Source organism: Tinamus guttatus, unplaced genomic scaffold (assembly GCF_059628265.1).
Source record: "Tinamus guttatus ecotype Peru unplaced genomic scaffold, ASM5962826v1 Tinamus_guttatus_pri_ptg000260l, whole genome shotgun sequence".
Classification (NCBI taxonomy): Eukaryota; Metazoa; Chordata; class Aves; order Tinamiformes; family Tinamidae; genus Tinamus; species Tinamus guttatus.
This window is the reverse complement of record NW_028288794.1, coordinates 3945315-3964339: the sequence shown is the minus strand read 5'-3', so window position 1 is coordinate 3964339 and position 19025 is coordinate 3945315. Positions and strand designations below refer to the sequence as shown.

Below are 19025 nucleotides of genomic sequence, written 5' to 3'. Positions count from 1 at the left end.
GAGCCCCATGCTGGAGTGGGAGGAAGAGTCAAATGGAATAGGAGACCCAACAATTATTTCAAATGAGCATGCTATCCTCCTTATATACAGTTTTACCTCGTAAGTATGATCTGGTTTAGGAACAGCAATTTTGGAGACTGTGAAATGAGGACTTGCTGTGCGTGGCCGCGGGGGTTCCACGTGGATTTTTTCAGTCTTCAGTTCTGTGGCTCTTTTAATCTACGAGAAGCAATGAAAACTCTTGAGAATTTTCCAAACTGAAGACAGAATGCTCCACTGAAACATAGTTTTTAGAAAAGATTTCAACATAAAATGAGTCTAACCTCTGTTGATATATGAACTTCCTTCTTTTCAGCCTCTGAAATATGTTTTTCAGGAGGAACATAGACAGTTTTAACTTCTTTAGTGACAACATGATGTTCTGCCGGTGCCTCAGCAATGCGTTCTGATACAGCACGCTCTTTATAGCCATATTCCAAAGCTGTCTGCTTGATGTAGGCTTCATCTGCGTGCTCTGGTTCCCAGGGTGATCTAACACGTGCCTGATCAACTGCTGCAACAACTGTAGCTACAGCTTCAGCCTTTTTTCCAGCTTCAATCTACAGATAACATTGGCAAAATTCATATAAATGTCCATCACGATATTAAAGGCTTAGATATCTAACAATATTCCAGACAAAGAGAGGGTTCAATTCATACATACATATGCCAAAATAATGATGTAAACTTCAAATATATTCACTTATAACCACATTTTAGAGTCAGGAGATTCATATATATAGACAACTTCTTTCCAAGCTCTATCTTCACATATGCCAAAAATATGGTTTATATATATAAATATCTGTCTGCATATCTACTTAGAATAGTTCATAGTTACATTTATGGCTAATAGTATAGTGTGTATTTAAATGTGCATATAATTTTAAAGTTTGTTTGCTCATCAGCTCCACTTAACTATTAGATGTTACTAAAAGAATAAAAACAACATGTGTCTGGCATTTGACTTAAAGGTATTTAGTAAATTAAATGTACCTAAAAAATATACAACAAGCATATCTATAATTTCTGTACTAATCTACTTAAATTATTCCATTAAGAGTAGGAAAACTGAACCTCCTGAGAAACGGGAAATAATGCTTTTGTGTCGGAGCACTTTTTTTTTTTTCTTAATAGCTGCTCAATAATGTCAGCTTCTACAGTGATCTAAAGCTGATGTGGATTTCCCACATATGGCATTTCATGTAAAGGAAAATATACACCTTAGTGGGAAAATATCTAATGGATAATTTAATGCAGATTTTAAGATCATTATCGCCTTAAAATATCTAAGCTAGACCAAAACATGATTGCTCACAGAGGTTCTGTTTTAATACTAAAATAGGCTTTAAGTTACAGGACAGCTTCCTCAGTATTGTTGCCAATTTCCAGATCATTTCTACCACTTTGAATTTGCTCTTGAATTACACCATCTAACAATTATTTCTAATCTTTTAGCCCTCTGGCTCCTCAGAGTGTATTTTACATGCCACATTTACTTAATTGTAACTCTTTACAGTATTTTTTTAAATGTACTATTCTGTTTCTAACAAAATAAACAGACTCCCCAAAATAATACTTTTAAAGCTGGTAGCAGTCCTGCTTTTCTTCCACAGATGAGAGCTCTGGCCTTTCCTATAATACATTAACTTTTCTATTGTGGAGTCTAGTGGAATAGAAGAACAGAATCAACAAACATCAGACTCTCTAAAGTAATAAACTGTGCAGAATTGAACTGAATGTTAAAGTATGTACTGTACAAAGAACAATACAACTCCAACCCTAATAGAGATAGTTAGTTTGGTTATAAAATTGTGGGGATTCTAGTCTGTAGGATTGCAGAGTCAGAAATATGAGCAAGCAAATGCTACTTGAAAGTCATAGACTGGTAGCAGGTTTTCACAAAGAAACATAAATATATGCTTAAAAGTGGCATTTCCTAAAAGGAAAAAAAAACATTAATTTTGTTATTACTAGAAATTAATTAGTAACACTGACTCTGTTTGAGTACATCCTCAAATCTAAGTGTATACTCAAGTAGCCCTTGAACGTTTAAGATATTTGCAGATAAAATAAGCTGTAACCATCACATCTGCAACAGCTTTATTCACCTGATCACAAGCTAGATGAATTTGTTCTTGCTTGGTTGTAATTTCTTCTCTAGTTCTGGACACCGTGACTGGTGCTTTGGTTTTATCAGTAGCAATTATTTTCGGAACTACGGTAGTTTTCTTAGCTTCCTTTTTAATCTGATTATTATAGTAGAAACAAAAGTTACAGTTACATATGATCTTGAAAGGTATTTGAACAATGGGAAAGAATATTGGAATAAGAATAGGGAAGGGTAATTAAGGGTTTAGTTTCTTGTGCACTGCATACAGAACAGCTCTGTAGTACATGAATACTGATGAGTATTGTTACGCCTTAACACCCATTTAAACAAAAAGTAATGATTTAAAAATATTAAAGTGCATTTCAAGAGATAAAAGTCAAGGTCAGTCATAAGAGAATTATAGGCATCTTATTAATGAAAACTATTAGAGAAAGATGGAGGTGGAATAATACAGTCCAATTAACAGCAGTTGGAAAAGTTTATAGGTAGAATATATTTTAGAAACAAAAGAGAACTGGGAAAGTATAGTTAGTATTTTTTGAAGGAAAAAAAAGATTTGCAGAGAATAGAGGTTAAGAAAATAAATATTACATTCATAATAGTGCAATTCACCTTTTCATGGGTTATGCTCACTTGTTCTTGTTTTGTAGCAATTGCTTCTTTACTTTTCGATATTATGATGGGTGCTTTGGGCTTATCAGTGGTAATTACTACCTTAGGTACAGAAGGTTTCACATCTTCCTTTCTTATCTAGTTTTTATGGTAAAGAAAAATAGTAATCAATTATGTCTTTTGTCAGAATTAGATGTTTTTCAGGAAAGTGGGAAGAAGTTTGAGAATATATATCAATAGGAGAAAAACATCACTCATTCATGACATGGAATAAATCCTTTGTGCAGAGTAATATCTATCTTATCTGCATTCAAGGTGCATTCAAAGTCATTCTGTATTATATTAATCTGTGTATGAATTAAAGAAAATCTTCACGCCTCTTAGTTAATTATAGTAGATGATCCTTAACGTATTCTGCAAAAACTGTTTCCGTAACGATTAGTATTACTGACTGTTTACTCTCATCAGCCAATGGAACTATCCACATGCTACTCCAGTGAACAACAGTTATAGAATATGGTCTAACAAGCACACTCAGTCCTTGCCCAAATATGAGCTTCATTATATCAAACTCCATATGTAAATAAATTCTATTCTACCATGAGAATTAACCTTTAAAATTTATCTTTAGAAATCTACCTTCAGACAAAAAGCAAGGGTTATTATTCTTCAGAGGAAATTCTTAGTATAAATTCTTAGTGATAAAATCCATAAAGCTCAAAGGACCTATATGAAGGGCCAATTCAAACGGCTATGAATTCAACAGGACTGAAGCTTAAACACTGGGCCTATGCCTGGAATAGGTTGCTTTACAAAATATTTACTTTGGCCATCTCTTTTCATAACAAAGTAGAAGGAAGACATATAGGATATTTGATGGAGAATGAGGTCTTAGAAATTTAGTGGAGTATAAAATGAGTTAAACATCCACAACAGATTTATTTACCTTTTCATGAGCAACATGCACTTGTTCGTGTCTAGTAGATATTTCTTCTCTAGCTCTTGATATTCTTTCTTGCTCTTTGACTTTATCTGCAGCAATTATTACCCTGGGCACTGGAGCTTTCTCTGGTTCCTTTCTTACCTGTTTATATATATATTTATATATAAGAAAGTTTAAATTATCTGTTGTTTCAAGTATAAGATACATGACTTTCTATGCATTTGGAAAAACATATTCAAAAGGGAAAAAAAGGGAGGAGCAGCAATAACAACATGAGTAGCCTTTTTATATAATTAATACATAATATATATTTAGCAGAAAAATAATGTAATTTTCCACAAATTTTTGTTTTCCTATTGTAGGCAGTAATAAAAGAAATGCAATCACAAAATAAGCTCAGCTCTGCAGAGAGGGACCTGGGCATCATGGTGGACAACAAGTTGACCATGAGGCAGCAGTGTGCCCTCGTGGCCAAGAAGGCCAATGGGATCCTGGGGTGCATTAAGAAGAGCATCTCCAGCAGGTCGAGGGAGGTGATCCTGCCCCTCTACTCAGCCCTGGTGAGGCCACATCTGGAGTATTGTGTCCAGTTCTGGGCTCCACAGTACAAGAGGGATGTGGAGCTGCTGGAGAGAGTCCAGCGCAGGGCTACAAGGATGATCAGGGGCCTGGAACATCTGCCCTATGAGGAGAGACTGAGGGAGCTGGGCCTGTTCAGCCTGGAGAAGAGAAGGCTGAGAGGGGACCTGATCAGTGTCTATAAGTACCTCAAGGGAGGGAGTGAGGAGGATGGGACTGGCCTCTTTTCACTGGTGTCCACCGACAGAACTAGAGGTAATGACCACAAACTGAAACACCAAAAGTTCCATAGGAACTTAAGGAAAAAAATTTTAATGGTGAGGGTGAGAGAGCACTGGAACAGGCTGCCCAGAGAGGTTGTGGAGTCTCCTTCTCTGGAGATCTTCCAAACCCGCCTGGACGCAGTCCTGTGCCACGTGCTCTAGGTGACCCTGCGTGTGCAGGGGGGTTGGACTAGATGACCTCTAGAGGTCCTTTCCAACCTTAAGCATTCTATGATTCCTCCTTTTTTTGACCCACTATGTTGCCAACAAATAAAGCAGCCTACAAACAGCAAACGTAGAGACAGATGCAGAAAAAGAAGGTATGTTTAAGACATATTTCCTATATGCCATTTCTTAAAATAATTGAGAATATTATCTGGTAAACTAGCATACAATATTTTAACAATAAGTTTTTACTAAATTATTTTTTCCATGGAAGTCAACAACAAGAGAAAGACAGTCATCATCAGGGAAGGTTTAAGAGAATGACAGCAATGAAAACTAAAAGAATGAACATATATAAAAGAGAAAAATAATAAAACTGTAGTCTAGTCTTCTTCATAGGCTTATCTTTTTAATTAGGTACTAATTTAATCAGGTATTATGAACAAAATACGGCATGACCGTCAGGGGTAACATCTGTATTCACCTTTTCATGAGAGATGTGCATTTGTTCTTGTGCAGTAGCAACTCCTTCTCTAGTTCTTGTTATTACCATTTGTTCTGTGGCTTTATCAGCAGTAACTACTACCGTTGCCTCCTTTCTCATCTGATTTTTGTAGCAACAGACAAACAAAAATCAAATCCTTAGAATTGACTTTAACAAATTGATTATCAAAAGAAAAGGAGGAGGAAAAATAAGGAAAGTAAAATAAGGAAGGAATATAAGTGAAGGAAAAATAGGAAGGAAGAAAAGGAAAGTATGCCTGAGACATTAGTGGAAAAATCCATTAGGATGAGAATAATGTTAGAGAATAACCGACAAAGGAGACTACAGGATCATTTTCATTGAAGTTATTAGAGATCCATCCCTTAGAAAGAGTTCAAAAATCATTAGTACAATCCTGCCATGATAGAATGTGGTGGAATAAATGGTCCACAAGCATTCTTTTACAGTCCAGATGACGTGTATGAGCATGCATGCTTTTGTGGGCCATGAGGTAGTATCATGTTAATTTTTCACAGTGAAACATGCTTCCTTTGCATGATGGATGAAGGGAAGAAGAGAAATTACAGAATATCTGTGCTCTACTTCTACCTGCTCTTGAACAGGCTGAACGTGGACTGCAGTCATTGCTGTCCTTTTAGCAGTTTGCTCTACAATACTTGGAGCCGGTTCTCTCACCATGGCTTGATCAACAGCAGCAATAACCGTAGCAACAGCTGCTGTTTTTTCACTGTCCTTTCTCACCTATATTAGTCACACCAAAAAACATTGTTTTGATGTTTTGCAGATACCCAGAAGCAGCACAAAACAAAATACAAATAGCGCTGGAGTCAGAGAAATATTCATTTCCAGCAGAGGTCTCACAACAGCAGTTGCACACAAACTCACACAGCAGTTTTTATACATAGCCTCTCAGACTACATTTAGCAGATCTATTCAGCAGTGATGAGTCCACACACACTGAGCAAAGGCAGCGTTCTTTTCAAAAACAGACTTTACCTCTCTAGCACCAGCAGCAACCTCAGCAGCAGCAGCACCGCTAATGGTAACTTGCTCTTGGACCCCATATCTCCCCTCCCATCTTTCTTCAGTTCTTATTTGGGTAGCACTAGTAGATATCCTGGTTTCCTTCATCTGGGCTTCAGTGGTTGCAGTATATCCTTCCTGCTTCCAAGGAGGAAGAACTTCAGCTCCAGTTGTTGTCATTATATGTGTTTTACGGATTGGAGAGGGAGATTTCACTGGTCTAATAGGTGAGGTGGAGATTCTGCCAGCAGGAGAAACTGACCTAATGAAAAAATATAACATTAACATATTAATATAATATCATACAATGAAAACATTATACACGACTTTAGCGAGAATTGGAATTCACTACCATTTTGAGGTTTCTTATCCCTCCAGTTTATTTTTTTTAAAGAATTCTACTTGAAAAATAAGGATTTATCTGGTTTTAGTATTATGTCAAACATCCTTTTTTGTCTTATTTGTAACTGTAACCTACCATTTTAATAGCCTAAGCAGATTTTCAAGCAGATATAAGGGCAAATATCAAAGTGTGTGTAATTCAAACATCTACATTTTAAAATAAAAGAATACTTAATTAATCTCCACTTGCTCTGTGTTCATTCTCCTAATAAGAACAACAATACATAGAGAGTGTGTTTTTTGATACATATGTTTACATATGTGTATATGTATTACACATATATATTTACACAATATATACAACCCATGCTGAGAGTATTATATATTATCTTTGAGGTGCAATCTCTGTAGAGAGTCAAAATTGTTCCAGTCAGTGCTCTGTAAAAATCAGAGTCTAAATTTTTTCCAATACTTTCATTTGCAAATCTGAGCTACAGAAATTCATAGGCAATGACTTCCCAATGGGAAGTCATGAAGAAACAAGATTCTAAAGCTGAATCCCAGTGTTAACAAATAGTTATATAACACTTCTGTAAATGCTTTAATAGTCTTAGATTTTTCCTGAAGAGGAAATATTTGTCACATTTCCCCAATACCACTGCAAAATGCTGAACTATTTGCAGCAGTAGGGGCAGCAGTATCATACATTAATATTTGAGCGTACTTTCTGAGGTTAAGTCAGTATAGAAGTAGTTTGAGGAGAACTTTTAATTCCCTAAATCCTCTAGATGGCACTACTGGATCAGGCTTTCTTCTATGTGCCTTGTAAATCATAGCTAGCCACTATCAATATATTTTTTCTAGTCCTTGCAAATTAATCTCAATGGGGCAGAATTCAGCAAGGCCCCAAGCCCTGTCAATTTAAATGGGGTTCTGCTGAGTGCTCAGTACCAAGAGGCTTCATTTCACTGCTGCTTGGGATGCTGAGAGAGAAGATCTTTGAAATTCGTTTCTGTTTGCTCCCTCTCAGCATAGACCTATTGGTGTCTCCCAGACCACAGCTGTGAGCCCTGCACTTCATAACTGTCTTACCCTCAAGACAGCAGAGCTAAAACTCTTTTTCCCCCGAAACAATATTTACTTTACCTACTTACAAAACTTCGTTTCTGCAGTCATTACCAGCACATTCACAAACATATGTTCACTATTTTTTATACTGAGTCTTCCATTCTGTCTCCAACTCATCAGAGCGTTTTTGCTCTTTTCTCTATTCATATAAAACAACTATCAAGAGCCACCTGGTCTACTGTTTTGTTTTCTAATTCTCATCATGAACCTGGCAGCTCAAGGATTACCTCAGCTGTGTGAGGAGCAATCAAACAGAATGTATTCTCTAAAGGATTTTCTCCCATACAGGATGGAAAACTTAAAGAGAAGGCAAGCATCTCTCACAATAGCGACAAGTCCAGCAGATCATAAGCTACAGTGAAAACAAACTAACAGCCAGTATTAAGTCAGTGCATTCTTCAAATCTTATCGTATGTTCTCACTCTCCTGCATTAGTGCTATGTGTGGAAACAGTTCAAAATGCAACCTTATTTGAAAGACGAATGAGGTTTACCTTACTGGTGAGGGTGTTGGTGCTCTGACATGTCTTACGGGTGATGGTGATTGTCTTACAGGTGATGGTGACTGCTGTCGTGCCATTTGTGCTTTGGCAGCAATTATCGGTGGGGTTGGCGATTTTGATGTTGGTCTAGGAGGCATTCGTGGAGGTGCTTTGTGTGGGAGCTGTTGTGCTGCTGCACCTTCTAAGACCGTTTCAACACTTGTAAGTGATCTGGCATCAAAGTGGGCTTCAATCTTCTGCAATGAAAACAAGAAAACACGTGCGGCATACTGTAGGAGTAATCATCCATGCGTAAGTCTTACCTCTTTTAGTTTTGAAAAACACACCTTTTCAATTCTGGCCTGTCTAGTTTGTGAAATCTGAGCAGTCGAAACAATTGTCTTTGTCTTTTTAGCAGGAACGGCTTCTTCCTCACCTTTTGGAAGAGAAAACATGGTTAGGAGAATTGCATATAGCAAAAAACAAGATGCAGTTCCAAGAAGAAATAAATGGTCAATATCAATTATATAAAACGTATATAAACCACAGAAAAAAACAATTAAGTAGTCATCTGTTTTTCCTGCATTATTTACAGACAGATAACAGCAAAAACAATAGAAGTTGTGTCATCTTTATCCTCAACTCAAAGACGACCTTGGAAAAATAGTCCTTGAAATTCTCTGACAAAATATCTTTGCCAACTTCCAAGAGAGAGGCTAATTTCACCCTAAATTAGTAACTCTTGAAAAATAAGTTACAAATGAACTTATTGATAAAACACTGATGGTAGTGATACATATCCTAGCATCATAATAATGTATGATTTTTTATTTTCATGGTTTACAATTTCAGCTCCATTACCTTGAATCAGCAATTCGGCTGTTGAAGTAGCACGTCCCACGTTATTTGTGGCATTTACTGAATAGGTCCCGGAGTCTTCAGGATAAGCTTCTGCAATGATTAGGCTGTAAAGGTCTCCTTCTTGGGAAATTTTAAAATCGGGGGAGCTTTGGATTTCTACTCCATCCCGATAAAACTTCACCACAGGTGTAGGGATTCCAGTCACTCTCACGTCAAGTCGAACTTGACTTCCTTGTCTTGCAGTCATGCTCTGTAGTCGTTGCGAGAAGTTTGGTGGAGCTGTTGCAGCTGCAATTTTATTGACAAAACAAAAATATAAAAATAATGGCATAGGTAAAAATAATTTTAAAATGCAGTTTAAAAAAAATCTGTAAGTACCAAATATTTTCATTATGATAAGCGCACAAAGTCTTTTTCTATGTGCTAATGACAGGGGAATTCATTCTCAGACATTCAAAGAGTTGATTTTACCGAAGCACAGAATCTTTTTTTTTTTTTTTTTTAATTAATATGTGTAAAGTCTCAATGACCATTACTACAAAAGTTTTCAGGATTAGCAAATGTGTTGGTTATAACCACGGGTGGCTCTGGCTCTGTAAGTCAGTCTGGCTTTTCAAGTAATTCCATGAGTATCATAAGGGCTAGGGCATGAGTTTGTAATTATGCTTACCATTTTGTAAATTAGGGTTTAAGCTGCAAAGGGCTATACTGAAAACTACTGGTGAGTATACTAAACTCTGGACTGCAGTAGAAAAGGAATATTCTTTGCTGATGGTGTGCTCTAAATCCAGATTTTTGGTATTCTTGACTTCTTACTATGGCTCCCTGTCTCATGACTGCGAGCAGAGAGAAGTGCCATTTTGGCCACATGATACCTGTGACAAGCAGCTCGGCGGTACTAGTTGCTTGCCCAGATCCATTGGTGGCTTGCACGGTGTACCTTCCGCTGCTCGCTTCCGACACGGCGGGGATCACCAGTTTAGCGCGGCCATCACTAAACGAGATCTGCACACCGGGCAGCGTTGCAGCAGAAAGAACCTGGCCATCCCGATACCAGCTCACCTCAGGAACTGGGAAACCTGGAGAGAAAAGAAGAAAAGGAAATTTAACGCACTGCAAACCCAGAGTTGCCTTAGCACTTGCTCATGCATGCACACAGTTACTTCCAGTGATGCTGGGGTGTGATGGCATTGGCACAGAGCTCTCATTGCACTTCCAGTAACAAAGTGGTAAAAGAAGCTTCTTTAAGAAATACCATTAAAATACACAGACAATAGAAAAAGGGCAGAGATGCATTTCCTATTGCATTTAGGTGATCACCTGAGTGGACAACAGTTCATCATCTTTGAAAATTAGCAGAGCAATAAATCAAGTTTGCAAAGATTTGTAGCCTGGGATCTTTTTGGGAAGTGTGCCTTTTTTTTTTTTTTTTTTTTTGGCTAGTATTTTATCTAGTTAAGCTAGTAATACTGCTTATTCCTAACAGCATTATCCAGTGAAATAGTTTGAAGACAAAGAAAAAAAATCAAAACCTCCAGCCAAGTTAAACAGTTGTGCTAACAATCAATGATTTTAGGGAATAAAGCAACTGGAAAGGTTACTGTGGTCAATATTAACATCAAGATTTTTTATGGATTTTTTTATTCCTTTTTCGTGGTGGAGTGATTACTCCTTGACTTTTGTGGAAAGTAGTCAACTGAAATCAGCTTTTGTTGTTAAAGTATATTATTCTTTCAGAGTTAGCACCATGTGCAAGGCTCTGTTAGTCAAAAAGGTTCCAACCATATACGCACAAGCTTTTGTTTTTTTTTAGCTTCAAATGGTGATTTTAGATTCATAACGGAAATTATTTTCTCGGTGCTCTACTCAGATGACTCTACCAAGCAACTGAAATCTTTTTGGCAAACAAATAATGGTCTTATGAGGGTCACATAAACAGGGAGAAGCAGTAATATAAGTAGACAGTTCCAGGCCAAAGTCTCCTTGCTGTCCCTAGAACAGCATTTCTCTGAGAGGAAAATCTTTGCAAATATCTATTTACTTCATGGACTACTCATAGCTTAAAATTTGTTTTTTAATATATAAGCAAAACACAGATATATACACCCCAAAAGAGGAAATGTGGAGGAGATTAGAAATCAGAAGGAAAAACACATTTAAGCCTTGTTAACTTCATAGATGGCAGTTATCAAACAGCCCTGACTGGGTTTGATACAATTAAATTTTATGGAAATATGACATCCTAGGCCTTATTCTCATAAATAAGGGGTTTTCAGCTACTCTCACTGATTTCACTTTTCACAATATGTGCTCAATATTTGCATGGACCAAAGCTTAAGTAAGGCAAGTAGAAGCTGTATCATCAGTTATGAATTTTTTGAAACATTGTTACAATTTTTATTTTTCCTGGTGCAGCATCATATGATGATTAGTTAATACAGGTATTTGTGTTGCAGCTCAAACAAGGCACACATTTTAAAAGCTGGAAGTTATTTTCATGTCTCAAACTGGCATGTTCAAAAGACCAAAAGTTAGAAGCCATCTTTGAAAATCTGAGCCTAAATTCTTGATTAAATGAAATCTCCAATTATAAACTTAATTGCAATTTGCTAGTCTGACACCACAGAGCAAGGGACTAAAAATATGGTCTATCTTAAGAATACAGACATTTTTTCCTGAACTGTGTGTATTATACATGCCAAATTATGCCATTACTTGAATATTTATTATTAGGACATTCCTCTCTTCTGTTCCAAAACGATCGCTGAATTTTTTGAGCTTTGCTGCCAAACGGCAGAAAATGCACCCAAAATCCCTCAACTTCACTGCTGAAGTTGAATGACATGACACGGGATATCATGATTCTGTATTGCTGAATGACATGACAGAAACTGCCCAGCTACATAAAATCTATGTACTGCTTTAACAGTATGCAAAGTTCTGCCTCGCATTCGGTAATGCATGAAAATACATGTACAAGTTAGTTTCTTTATAAATGAATTCAATATTTGGAGACTGCTGTGCTGTACATATGCATGGATGTGAGAATAGCCACAGAACTAATGCCGGCAGCACTGCAGATCTCCTTGACAGAGATGGGCTGCCTCATATGTCCCCTTCATGAGGGACATTATAAAGTCCTAGCTGCTGGCATTACTGTGAATCATAGGTTATAGGCCTGTGCTTTCTAATGCAGGTGGGGATACTGGGTACTTTTATCAGATACTATGCTTTTGTAATGTGGCATTTAATTCACTCTCTAGTACAATGGTAGAATTAATCGTTTCGAGTGTTACAGACTACAAAATTATATCTCACACGGTTGCTAAACTCTTCTTCGTGCTCTTAGATTAATTGGGCTCTTTAGATTGAATCTGCAGCTCGATTTGTATATAAAAGAGCAGTGTTATGAGAGATAAACAAAGCCTGAAAGTCATAATTTGTGGCAGACAAAAAGGATGGAGTATATTGCAGAAATAAACTCTGTACTCAGTGATTTATGCAATCAATTCAGGAGATAAATCATTCACAACTTTTTTATGCATTAGAAAAACTAAATACCAAGTCACTGACAGATCTGTCAATCCTCAGCAATGATTTTGAACCAGAAGAGCTATCCCAGAAATCCAGAAAGTAGAAAGAAAAAGCTAACAGGAGACTGCTCCACATAAAATTTGTGGCTAAACTACAAATATGGTACACATAGTTAGGAAAAGTGCTGTATATTCTCTTAGAAGAAATCAAATTCCCCTCCTATGTTCTCCATGATATCACACAAATGAATATAGCTGAAATCACATGCCTAGCCATAATGGCAGCATCCCAGCTGCTTCCGATGATACATTTTTCTATTTCTTCTTAATGGTCACTGGATTCAAGGTGGATTCATTTGAAAGAAAATTTTCACATAAAACACATTGACAATGAAAGAAGACTAAAATGGTTAACAGAAGACTATAGTGCCAAATAGCAAAATACAGCCTGAGATAATATCCTTATCCTTGATTTAGACCACAGAAATGGAGGTATTCAAACAACTTGTATGAAGCCCTGCAAGCCAAAAGATTCAACTGATCCCCCGCAGTGGCTCATAGATGTCAGAGAGCATTACGTATGGATAGACCTTGTGCTTGCACCTGTCCTGGAGCATCTGTGCAGTTTTAGACTGAGGAGCGTGTTTTATGGTATGTGGGTCATCATATTGCTAATGCCTGTAAGACAATATAAATCCCTCAGCAGGAACATATGTCATTTCTTCTTAGTCACTGCCAATGTCAGAGGCACTCTTAGAACAGGGTGTTGGTTTCTCTGGTAAGTTATCTCAGGTTTTGTATGGCATTTAGCACATTCTAGCATTGGGTATTTTCACTGTGGCAAAATTGACAAATTCATGCCTTTTTTTTTTTTAAATGCGCATTTTGAAATTGCATCAACTTAGTTATACTAACCTAGTGCTGCACTGCCATCTATGCACTTCTGTTTAGCAATCTAGGGCTTGTTACTGTTTTCAGTGATCACAGGGATCTAGATCCCTTTCTTTTAAGCCCTCTGTAAGAACTCTGATACTAAGAAAAATTCAGGGGATTCCAGAGAAGGTAGAAACTCAAAAGACGTCATCCCTTTTGCACCTTGATTCCTCAGTCTTGTTACCATGTGAGAAGATTACTGCCTGTGCACCTGAGATCCACACGAGAACATACACGGTCACCCGCTTTGCTGGCAGCATGACGGCTAAGGCCTGGGAACCCCGGAACTGCAAGCAGCTTGATGCAGCGTGTTTGTGGAAATCTGACAGCACCTCACACTGTGGGTATATTCACATATCAACACTGATCACTGGATTTCGATTACATATAAATCCACTTAGATTATGACCTAGCCAAGCGTTTTAATTCATTTTACACAGCACAAATGTTATCAAAGGAAAAAAAAAATACTTGCAAGAATAGGTCAAAGCCTTACCACTAATATGAGCCTCAAAGGTTGCGGCACTACCCTCCAGTGCCACAACACTTTGTAACGGCTGTGTAAATGTTGGTGCTTTTGTCGTCATCTTTACAGGCACTCTGAAAGCAACAAAATATAATTAGATATCAGTAGTCAAACCCTTTAAAACTGTTACAATATGCACATTTTTCTCACTAGAGTTTAGGAATATTTGTTATTACTCATAATTAGTCTCAGCTTTAAATCACATTGACCACTGAGATGTGAAGAATGTAGGTTTTGACAAAGTTGTGTAGCAACTTACTCTCTTACACCACTGAGTCAAATGCAAAACTGTTATATTTAGCAAAGCTTTGATTTGGCATCACAAGTATGCAGCAGGAGACAAAGTTCTGCGGCTGATATTCTCCCTGACTCATTGCATGACCTTGTGCAGGTCATCTGGCCTCCATTTCTCCATTAATCTCCTTTGCCTAAAGAGAAATTAATCTCCATGTAAAAGTTCATTGTAATGAATTGAAAATGTTTTGTTAGGACAAATATTTGCTGCCTTCACATGGGAAGGCAACTACGTCATTGAGTAGTAAATTAAATGAAATAGGAATGTCTACAATCTATTTGGCTTTTAATAATAATAATTTAAAAAAGTAAAGAAACTTCCTTTTAAAGGCAATCTAAGTAGTGAATTTTACACAGAAACATTGTGGCATTAAAGATGCAGATTAAATTCAACTGTTTCTTAGAGAGTATCTCAGCGGAATTTTGAATATGAAGAGGCAGCCACCTTTGAAATGCGAGCTAGGGTATAAGGTAGCCACTGACACTGATGGCTTGAACAACTGCAGATCCATGTGAAATCCCAAAGAAAAATAGTTTGCCTTCTTTTCCTATGAAATGAGATCTTACTTGGAAAAAGCACACTGCAACCAGAAAGGCTCCTCTGCCAGAACTATTTCATATTTTGCATGACCGTATTTATTTACTGATGTTGAATTTAAACAAATTCATTTAAAGGTTTATAAAAGCTCGTTTTATAACTTGATAGTGTTCTACACCTCCTAAATTGAAGTTAAAATCCCTCTCATTAAAAAATTTCCCCTATATCAGTATATCATGTCTTCAAAATAAATATTAACCTCATAATCTTCTCAAATCTACTTCACTCACATATTTATTGTTGTTTACTTTGGCTTTTGTGTCTGATTTTGTGACAGTCCCAGACCTAACTAATGAGAAAATGGATTTTTTTTCACTTCTAGACAAATTTATGGTATATTTAAATGAGATAACTTATATTGTGAATAATTTTTATCTCATTCAAATCAGTGCCTGGAATCTATATGTAAAAAGTGGAAAAGGGAAGAGACAGATATTGTATTGGGGTTTTGTGCTGGATTTATCGTCTTTACTGGTTTTCTGATACTTGTTCCATCTTGATATAGATTTTTATTGTATTTTTCAGCTTTCAGGGGAGAAAAAACGTGCCCCAGTTAGTGAGAAATGACCAACAATTCATCACATCACAAAACTTGTTTTCTGAAAGATAAAGACAAATGTCTGTCACATAATTCACTAATTTCTACTTCTTATAACTATGTTGAAGATCAACTAATATACACAGAAATAAATTTATAATGCAAATAAATATAAAGAAAACTTATACAATTTCAACACTCCAGAAGGGATTGGAATTCATCTAATCAAGTATAATTAACACAGAGTCAGGGAAAAGTTTACTTATTGTCTAGGCAAAATTTCATGATGAAGATCTGATCTTATATGGTTTTTTGAATAATTAGCATTAGAAGGTATGCATCTGAAATGTCATGCTCCAAAAATAACCTTCCTAGCTATGAATGACAGCAGACAAGTGTTCCAGAGCTGCCATGCAATTGATACCTTAGCAGTTGATTCCCTTAAAAAGTCATCAGTGCTTAGCTGATACCATATGCATTTTATCAGAGCTATTCTTGGAGCTTCTCAGTTTATCTCTGAGTAGCATAACCTTGAACATTCCCAAAAAGAAAAGAGTTTAAGATAAGCAGATTTTCATGCACTTTTAAAAATCTTATTTTAAACAGTCTTTAACACCAAGTCTCCTGGCAGAAAAAAAATAAAATATATTTTTTAAAAAAAGCCGAATGTGACTAAAACTTGCCCCCTGAAATTTAAGACCCCAGACTTAGAAAAACTTAGAAAACTTAAACACTCCATACGCTGCTACCTATACGCCATGCATGCACATTTATATATAATAGATCACATCAAGACCATCACACCTGACAAATTAGAGTAGCAAAAAAATGCTACTAACCTGATCTCTCAAAGTGCCCGTAAGAGTGGGCTAAGCCCAACGAAAGCTTCTTGAACGACGTCCTTATCCAGAGTATGTTTTTTTAGACAATCCCAGCATGAGAAATGTAGAGCCTCTAATCAGAAAAACAAAACTACACGGTCGTGACAGTGTAGTTTTGTTTTTTTGCAATCCCTACACCCGAGGCGAGGCGGGGAATGCACGACTGCTCAGAAGTGCTAACATAGTTGTTTTACTTTATATACCCCAGCTCAGCTGACAGGTCTGCAGCGTCACATCACAGCCAACTCTGATTGGTTTCCTAAAAGAAAGTATTTTGGGAGAGGGGCTCCACTTCGTGTAATCATACACCACTTGCTGCTTTGATTGGCAACTCTAATTTTGGAAGTACAAAAGGGATTCACCAAGGAAATGTGAATCTGTCCCTGAGACATGTTGGTTTATAACTCAGTCTGGTTTACAACGCCCAGTTTACCAAGCTATTGCAAATTTCCTAAGTCCTAAGTGTAAGAAGACAAAAGTAACAAAGAATTTTAGCATCTCACATGGGCAAGCCAGAAGTAGTCTCATGGGTGAGACACAGCCCAACTTTCTCTCATATTCTCAAGCAACCAAGAAGCTACCAAATGCATCTGTCAATCAGCAGACAAAATAAGCAAACGGAGCTCAGACACAAAGTGGCATGCCATTAGAATACACTGTTTAAATTATTTTTTTCCCCCATAATTACAAATTGTAAAACAATATCTGGTAACATACAGATTTTAGAGTCTCTTTTGTTTCCCTTTACAATCTTGCTGTTGGCAGTTGGGTGTTCCAAGGAGTTGAATTTAGTGAATAACACCAAAAGTACAGAAATCTGAGCTTTGTGAATGTAAAGGAATACAAGCAACTACTGCAATTGACTTAAACACAGAATTTAATTCTGAAAGTTTTTTTTCCAATGCCTGTAGAGGCCTTGTGCAGATCACAGAGTTAATCAGACATGGACCAGCCTATCAGTTCATTCGTTTTCACTGGCCCGGCCTCCCCAGCTAATTGTATTGCTAGATAGTTCCCTCAGAAACAGAGGTCACGAGCCAGGAGACTATTCTTGTCTCCAACTGGAACCGGAGCCGTATCACTGCACCCCCACATCTGCCCATTTTCCTCGCTGCCGTCTTGCTACTCAAACATCCTATTTCTTCCCTGGAAAATGTACATAACTCTTACCAAGAAAACCATTTAAGCACATAGCTAAGACTCCTCATGTTTAAGTCAAGTACATGCTTCAGTGTCTTAGCAAACACGGGACTTCAGGCTGCTGTTCCCAAGATTCACATTACAAAATGTCCTGTGGCTGTATGAGTGCTATCCTTGTAGCATGTTTGTTCCTGCAAGAGAACAAACCTATTAAACCTGCTAAACCTATTTGCTTCCTAAAAAAAAAAAGCCTCCATTTTTCTCCATGTTTTACTTATGCTGTCTGATTTAGAAATGGAATCAAATTAACATTTCCTACATGCCTTCTGTTAACAGAATCAGCTCCAGTACAATTTATGCTTTTGTTTAGTGTCACATAGAAGATCTACAAAATAAACCAGAGGCATACCTTTTTTTTTTTTTTTTTTTAACACTGTGTAGCAAACACACTGCTGGTAAAAATGTGGCATTATTCTTTTACTCCAGGAATAAACAAAAGTCAGATCAAGATAATGACAAAGAATTATTTTTTCAGACAGGCAAAAAGGCAATTATTAAAACTTCAGCATTTTTTCAGTTTGTTATTGAACGTAAGAGTGAGAAATTAATTATAAACTATACATGGCCAATATTATCATGGTACATATCTAATATTGTATAGCAATAATGTATTTGAGGAATGCAATTTTTAACATAATGAAACACTGTGGAGTGGATCCCAGTAACCCCTTTGTATGCGATTCCCTTCCATTTGTTCTAACAATCTTATGGACCTCATGAGTGGAGCTCCACAAAAGAAACGATTTAATAGGCTCATGTGAAAATGCCTTGAAAGATCAAGATAGAATAGTCAGAGCTTAGAGACAAACTCTTCACGTCAATGTTTAAGCAAGGTTTTAAAGTACTTATTTGAAGTGGGATTTCCCTAATTATTTTTTTTTTAAATAACACCACCTTTCCTTTCTTCATTACTTGCTGAACATTAGTGTGGCGCAATATGCTGGACACAAATATGCTAACTAGCAAGCGGCACAGAAAGAAACTTTAAACCATTTTATCCTCATCTGAAATCAAAGCATAACAATTTTCCCCACAAATGCTCTAAATGATACTTTGCAAGGACACCTGCAGAACTTCCAGTGCAGGCCTTGAGCTTCATTAACATTCCCAATAACAGCATTTGTGGCAGGTATTTGGCTTCTGAAAAGCTGCAGCATTTTCAGATGTTAACAACTCTTACTTGAGCTATCACAACTGATTTTATGACCTCTATTAATCCTTTACAGAACAAGCTAAAAGTTCTTTACAGAAAATTGCCATATTCATTACCAAAAAAAAGGGCACTATCAGTTGCTGCGCACAAAAGCTATTAGAGAGCTAAGGAATAGCAGTCTTTGAAACAACCTTAGCTACTTCACACGTGATCAACTTACTGAGAACTTGACTGGATTTACCTGGCTCCTGAATAGTTATCAGATTCTGTATTCACTAACTTCACAGCCATCACTCAGAGCATGCCTTTGTAAAT

General features: G+C 36.9%; 1 protein-coding gene across 1 annotated transcript in view; it reads right to left on the bottom strand.

The window, feature by feature from the left end:
- LOC104572228 (titin) overlaps nucleotides 1–14107 on the bottom strand; it is a 232197-nt gene extending 218090 nt beyond the window's left edge. Inside the window, exons 1-13 of the mRNA XM_088526952.1 lie at nucleotides 14017–14107; nucleotides 9930–10133; nucleotides 9055–9342; nucleotides 8541–8629; nucleotides 8206–8450; nucleotides 6211–6504; nucleotides 5808–5955; nucleotides 5199–5318; nucleotides 3711–3848; nucleotides 2765–2902; nucleotides 2151–2288; nucleotides 324–599; nucleotides 97–219 (exon numbers count right to left, since the gene is read on the bottom strand). Coding sequence (XP_088383078.1) covers nucleotides 97–219; nucleotides 324–599; nucleotides 2151–2288; nucleotides 2765–2902; nucleotides 3711–3848; nucleotides 5199–5318; nucleotides 5808–5955; nucleotides 6211–6504; nucleotides 8206–8450; nucleotides 8541–8629; nucleotides 9055–9342; nucleotides 9930–10133; nucleotides 14017–14107 — 2292 coding nt within the window. The remainder of the gene's footprint in view (nucleotides 1–96; nucleotides 220–323; nucleotides 600–2150; nucleotides 2289–2764; nucleotides 2903–3710; nucleotides 3849–5198; nucleotides 5319–5807; nucleotides 5956–6210; nucleotides 6505–8205; nucleotides 8451–8540; nucleotides 8630–9054; nucleotides 9343–9929; nucleotides 10134–14016) is intronic.
- Nucleotides 14108–19025: the final 4918 nt, after the last annotated feature.